Source organism: Oreochromis aureus, linkage group 10, assembly GCF_013358895.1.
Source record: "Oreochromis aureus strain Israel breed Guangdong linkage group 10, ZZ_aureus, whole genome shotgun sequence".
Lineage (NCBI taxonomy): Eukaryota > Metazoa > Chordata > Actinopteri > Cichliformes > Cichlidae > Oreochromis > Oreochromis aureus.
This window is the reverse complement of record NC_052951.1, coordinates 17,258,969-17,265,542: the sequence shown is the minus strand read 5'-3', so window position 1 is coordinate 17,265,542 and position 6,574 is coordinate 17,258,969. Positions and strand designations below refer to the sequence as shown.

General features: G+C 44.1%; 1 protein-coding gene across 3 annotated transcripts in view; it reads left to right on the top strand.

The window, feature by feature from the left end:
• The first annotated feature begins 2,551 nt into the window (after positions 1-2,551).
• Positions 2,552-6,574, top strand: part of dclk1a (doublecortin-like kinase 1a) — a 49,211-nt gene continuing 45,188 nt past the window's right edge. For 2 of the 3 annotated variants that reach the window (XM_031729155.2, XM_031729157.2), the window contains exons 1-3: positions 2,552-2,894; positions 3,461-3,856; positions 4,889-5,238. In XM_031729155.2, the coding sequence (XP_031585015.2) occupies positions 3,496-3,856; positions 4,889-5,238 (711 nt within the window). In that variant the 5' untranslated portion in view covers positions 2,552-2,894; positions 3,461-3,495. The remainder of the gene's footprint in view (positions 2,895-3,460; positions 3,857-4,888; positions 5,239-6,574) is intronic. The other variant, XM_039618423.1, reaches the window with a different exon arrangement.

The window sequence follows — 6,574 nt, the reverse complement described above, 5'->3', positions numbered from 1 at the left end:
TCAATTTCATGTATAAGCTTTTTTTATTTAGCACAGCTCAATGCATCTTGCCGATGAATCACACAGCCACAGAGGAACTACCCAAATGCCTTCTCCTGACAGGTGAAAGAGAATGACAAATCACAACAGCGACTCTCAAAACACCATGATTCACAATACTGCTGCTTTACTATGCTAATTTAGTTGGCTCGCACACTTTTGTGGTAGTACACGTGTTCACACACCCTTCTGTGTAGTGTGGAAGTATTGCATCAAAATACATCACAGGTTGTAAATTGAAAGCAGGTTTTAATTACTCCAGATGAGACTTCAGTATCAGTTATCAGTCCATAAATTCATCCGATTGAGCTTCAGCTTTCTTCATCATGACCTCACAGAGGTGTATTTGCAGAAGCGTGCTACATCATGGCTTTTTGTGTTTTTCTAACATTTGAATCAAAACGCAGCGGTTATGCACATCGCTGAGAAAAGGAGCTTGGCATAAAAATGTGTTTTTATGATTACATACATAATTTACAAATAAAATCATACATGCCCACATGGAGGCTTAAAAGTCTTAACAACACGCGCTTCTCTTTATATCTGCTACGAGTCATGCTGTGTTACGCTTGAAGAGTTGGCCTCTATGAAGAATTGCACTTACCTAATTAGTATGGATGCAGTATTTCCAAGCCTATTTCATTCTGATTTTGTTCCACCCGGTCTGTAATTAGTCAGTGGCACTGGTGACACAAATGTAGATGGAAGCAATGTATGTTTGAAATGCTTGATTACTGTGAAATGCTGCTTACTAACTGCAAGATGCTGTATGATCCTAAGACATACAGAGCTGCTTTCACAGTGTACCTCACAATTTGTCAGTTCTAACATCAAATATGTTTGTTTTAAGTCTACCACAACACCAAAATCCATTCCTCTGTGCTCTCATCTGTTATTTGAAAAAAATGTGGAAATGGATAAATCTGACACATCTGACTCTCTTTTGAAAATCACATTATGTCTGGGACTGTCATCTCCTCTCTGTTTGTGACGCACACAAAGTTCCCAGAATAGAAAAAAAATTGTAGGTGTGTTTTTTAAAATTATTTTATTTTAAACGTATTTATTTGTCTTTCACTCTCACACAGTAAAGGATTCATGGGCACTCATAGGGCACTTTATCAGGTACAAGTACTGGGTTGGACCCACATTTACACACATTGCTCTCAGCAATGCTTATTTTGTTGTGGTGCAAATTCAACAAGGTGCTGGACACGTTCCTCTGAGAGTTTGGTCCATATTGACAGGATAGCGTCACACAGTTGCTGCAGATTTATTGGTTGCACATCCATCATAACCTCCTTAAACTACATCCCAAAGGAACTTTAGTGGATTGAAGTCTGGTGACTATGGAGGACATCTGAGTACACTGAACTCATTTTCATGTTCAAGACACCAGTTTGTGTTGATCTGAGCTTTGGGACATGGTATGTTATCCTGCTGGAAGGACCCATCTTCTGATGGAAACAGCCATGAGAAGATGGGTGCACTGTGGTCATAAAGGGATGGACATGGCTAGCATGGTAGGCTGTGGTGTTTCAACATTGCTTGGTTCTAAGAGACCTAAAGTGTACCAAGAAAAGATCCCCAACACCATTACTTCTCACTACACTAAAGCCAGATTTTATCACTATCACACACAAAGATACAGAGACAGACTCTGTATTATTACTGATGACAGTGACATCATCAAAACATAACGCTGTAAATAAAATAAACAAATGGCAAAGATGTGAGAACTTGACTGCAGCTTCTTGTTCTTCTTTTTTTATCATCATCACTGGCACATATAAATGTTAGATAATACACGCATGCATGTGTGTGGTTCATTAGTGAGTGGTGGAGTGGGATTTTTGTAGTCTCTGGAGTCTATGATGTAGGTCAGCGGTCTTTATCTCTTCCTGCACTGTGAGACTGGTTCCTGCCTTAACCTCAAATTTCAGAGCTTGTAGGAAGAAACGAGACAGCAGCATCTTTTACATCTCTCAGTTCTCTGCGTTGATAAGGAATTCAGTGTAACTGAACCTCTTTTGAGCTCATCCATACATTTAATTCCCAAGGAAAAGAAAGTCTTTATACAGCAACAACAGTACATCATAGTAAAAGAAATCCAGCTTTGTGTATAGAGTATAGAGGGTTTGTGTATAGAGTTAAAGTATTACATAACAACCCACGTGCAAATGTGGGTTAAACACAATGCTGCAATTTAGATCAGGTAAGTTATAAATAATGATTTATGTGAAATATGAGGAAGGAATTGAACTGGGAAAATATCACAGAAAAATATCTGTTTTCTCTCTTTACTGAACACCACAGTGATGATTTAAAATGCCATAAAGCAGGACTGACACCCCCATCCACCCACCTCAGCCGACACGTGCTTTTGAGGGGCTGGGTGGGGTGCAGGACCAATATCCTCCCCAGCACGGGTGGGAAGCGTGTGGTTGCATCCTAATGAGGGGTGGGGGCACCGAATGAAAATCACGACAGAGTGACGTGGAGGAGGAGAGAGAAAGGGTGGGTGTAAAAAAAAAAAAAAACAGAAAAGAGAATGGGAGGGGAAGCAGCTGCTACCAAGTCCATTTCCAGTCCAGCCTCTGCTGCTTGCTTTCTCACAACGCGCACACAAGCACACACACGCACGTATTTACTGGTGTTTGGTGGTGGGGCACATCAACCGGACAACAAAGAGACGCACAGGGGGGGCTCACACGCTGCAGCCAGGACAGCATCACATATCACCGGCGTCCAGTGTCAGGGACAAGCGCACTGAACTCCTTTCTCACATCTGCTGGGAATTAAAGCGTCAGTCAGACTGGAGGTGACCGTCACAGAAGCGTTAATTGCTCGCGTAGGTAAGCCTGGGCAGTTGCTTTTTCAAAATTATTATTATCATCTCATACAAGCGTGATTAATTATTTTATTTGTGGTTTGCTGCAAAGTCTTGAAACACACTTTTATATGTTTTTAACGAGTCTTTCTGGGACTGCAGAATATAACCTGGCATATTTTAATGATGGGCATCTATAACGGGACCGCGATGTTGTGTTTTAACTCCGGCCCAGGAGGGATGTTGGTCCAGCTGCGGCTCTTCTGAATATTTATAGGGTTATGTTATTATCGATTCGTGACTGAGGCTCTCCAGCCATCTGCGCGTCACAGTAGCTCGGGCGCACTGTCACAGACAGCGTGGGTCGTCAAGAAGCGCACTGTCCACTGCTCGGCTTAAGAGCACTTAATCTGTCATTAGTGGGGTATTTTGAGACAGTGCGCCAGCGACGGATACCGGCTGGCTGTTATATCAGCCTTCCGAACCTCTCCTGGGTCGGCTATTCATTTTCGGCACCTCCTTTTCGTTTGTTATTCGGTAGTTCAAACTTTATCTCCCCCCTCACCTCCCCTCCTCTTTGTTGTTTCCCAGACAGTACTGCCGTACTTGTGAGCCTCGGTAGCGAAATGGAGATGGAGCATTTTGACGAGCGGGACAAAGGTCAGAGGCACAGCCGCTCTAGTGCGAAGATGAACGGTGTGCCGAGTCCCACACACAGCGCCCACTGCAGTCTGTACCGGACCCGGACCCTGAAGACACTGAGTGCGGAGAAGAGAGCCAAGAAAGTCCGCTTCTACCGCAACGGAGACCGGTACTTCAATGGGATTGTGTACGCCATTTCTGCTGACAGGTTCCGGACCTTTGACGCCCTGCTGGCGGACCTGACCCGTTCCCTATCCGACAATGTCAACCTGCCTCAGGGCGTCCGGACCATATACACCCTGGATGGGTCAAAGAAAATCACCAATATTGATCAGCTTGTAGAAGGTCAGTATATATACATATGTATATCTGTGACAATTCAAAGCACTGAGACACACTTCCTCTCATCTATGACCTTATCAACATGTTTGTGGTTATCTAACATAATAGGATGCCTCTCTTCTACTCTCTAAAAGAGTAAACACTTCCTGACCTGTGAGCTGAGGTGTTATGTGATCTTCCCCTGCTCCCCCTCCTGTTGCATAGAGTAAGGTCACAAACAAGACTGTAAATGTAAAGTAAGAAGCCCAGATGATAGATAATTTAAAACAGCCTGTACATGATACTTTTAGGGGGAATTTCTTCACATAAAAAAGCCTAACCCAGTAAGCACAATGTAGATGACTGCTTTAAGATTATGCAACTCATTTGATGGCCAGATGGCGATCCAGATATCCGGTGTGTCGGCTCAGGTTATCTTGATCTGTTTTACTCTCTAAAAGTTACAAGCCAATATCATTAGGTCAGGAGGGGTGAAAGAGGAAGAGCTATAAGCTGTTGACAGCAGGATTGGTTGATATGGGCTGTTGATTATGTGCAAACACTAAAGAAAAAAAAACAACCTTTGACCCCAACATTGATAGGGTCCTCTGAGTCTGGCATAATTATCGCCTGAGAGGGAAGGGTTGCTTCAAATCAATACAAAGCTGATCTGAGTAATTGCATTCATCCAGTGATGACACATCTCTATTGTGACGGGAGTGGCCTCCTCCAGGATTTAAAGGGCACCAGGGGTCACTGAATGGTTTGATGGACCTGAAAACAATGTTAATCATATCCTTTATATGCACAGATCTGAATATAGCAGAAAAAATAAGAGTGTATATATTTTAAAAATGGTGTTCACCCCTTCAGTAGAGTTTGCCTTTAGATTCTCACCCAAAACAAGCTGCACAAGAGCCCAAATCAATAGTTTTTACTCTTTATAGTCTATTTCTTTTGCCAAAAGAAGCCTAAAGATTATCTCTTTTGTTCGGCTGTTTTCTAAATAATCCATCTTTGATACCCTCTCTTTTTTCCATCCCCCCACCCCATCAGGTGAAAGCTATGTTTGCAGTTCGACTGAAGCCTACAAAAAGTTGGATTACACAAAGAACGTGAACCCCAACTGGTCGGTGAACGTCAAGGCTGCGGCGGCATCGTCCCGCGGGCTTCCGTCTCTGGGGAGCACCAAGGCCACCGCCTCAGAAGGTCGCGAAAACAAGGACTTCATCCGTCCGAAGCTCGTGACAGTGGTGCGGAGCGGAGTGAAGCCCAGGAAAGCAGTGAGGATTCTCCTGAACAAGAAAACAGCCCATTCCTATGAACAGGTCCTGACCGACATCACAGACGCCATAAAGCTCGACTCTGGAGTGGTGAAGAAGATCTACACGGTGGACGGCAAACGGGTGAGAAATCCTTACACGGTTCACTGATTTGTAGTTGTATGGAGTAAATAGAATTGCGCTTGCAGAAGGTAAGCAGCCTGTCAGTGTTTGTATGGTATCATAGAACATTAGACGTAGCTTTGAATTGGTTTCATTGTGGATGACATTGGTTGTTAGCCTGCATTAAATTCGAACTAAATCTCACAATGGAGCCAGTGGGAGATGTGTCACACATGATGAGTGTCTCCGCTGAGAGAGACACTCAGAAAAAGAGGGAGATATTATATGGCTGTTTTAGACTGGATTGGAGAAGGGAATTGAAGATCCATGGTCTGGTAAAGGGATCAAAAAAAGGGTGTAAATATTTAATGAACACGCTCCTGAGCCTTTTATGAATGACGAACATTTCCCCGTTCACAGCCGGAGCTGTGTAGGGAAAGAGCGGCACAGAGACTGAAAGAGGTCAAATGAAGGTAAAAAAAAAAAAGAAATCTATGAATGGAGTCTGAGTTCTCACCCACGCTGCAGCGATGTGTGCCAGAAATCAGAGTCATACCCCCCCCTTGATAGTCCACCCACCTAACCCGCTTCCTCTCTCAGTGGGTGGGAGGCAGACACTATAAAAAGAACAGGGTTTAAACCAGTCGTGTACGCAGACGTAGTGTGTGTACGCGGACCACACATATTCCTCTTTATATGTCTGTGTGGAAACAGCACTGAACTTGACCTGCGTGGCAGCCGTGTGAGATCAAGCGCTCCTTCTCACGCCTGTGTGTCAACAAGAGGATGGTGCAGAGAGAAAGACGCCGTCTCTGCCAGTGTGTCAGGTTTTAGCTTATACTTCCGACATGCTTTAACTCTCCAGTCTCTTCCTGTTTGCTTTCATGTCCCCAACTCCATCCCTCACGCCAGCCCACATCATCATCATCATCGTTTCTGTCTGTGCATCTGTCCGTGCCCCCCCCTGTCTCTCTCTCTGCCTCTCTCTAGGTCATGTCGTAAGTTATTGAATGCACCGCCGGCAGGAGCATCAGTTAAACAGATTGTACTGGATGTGAAGGGTGTCTGGCTACTTCGTGTCATACAGCTGTAATAATCTCCTAATAGGGCACTGTTTGACTCGTCTTAACAAATATTCTCTTTGCCTTGTGGTCTTTTCATGCTTAATAGGCATTTTGATACACTGTGCTAACATCCATCCCAACTCTAAACATTGATCTGCATGTGTTCGCACTGGTTTATGATCCCATTTCTGAAGCCGCACTGTCTATTTAATGATCCACCGCTAACCCAGCAGGAAGTGACCTGCTGTTTGAACGCAGGCCCAGCCAATAAAATCCTAGGATCGGGTTTGCCT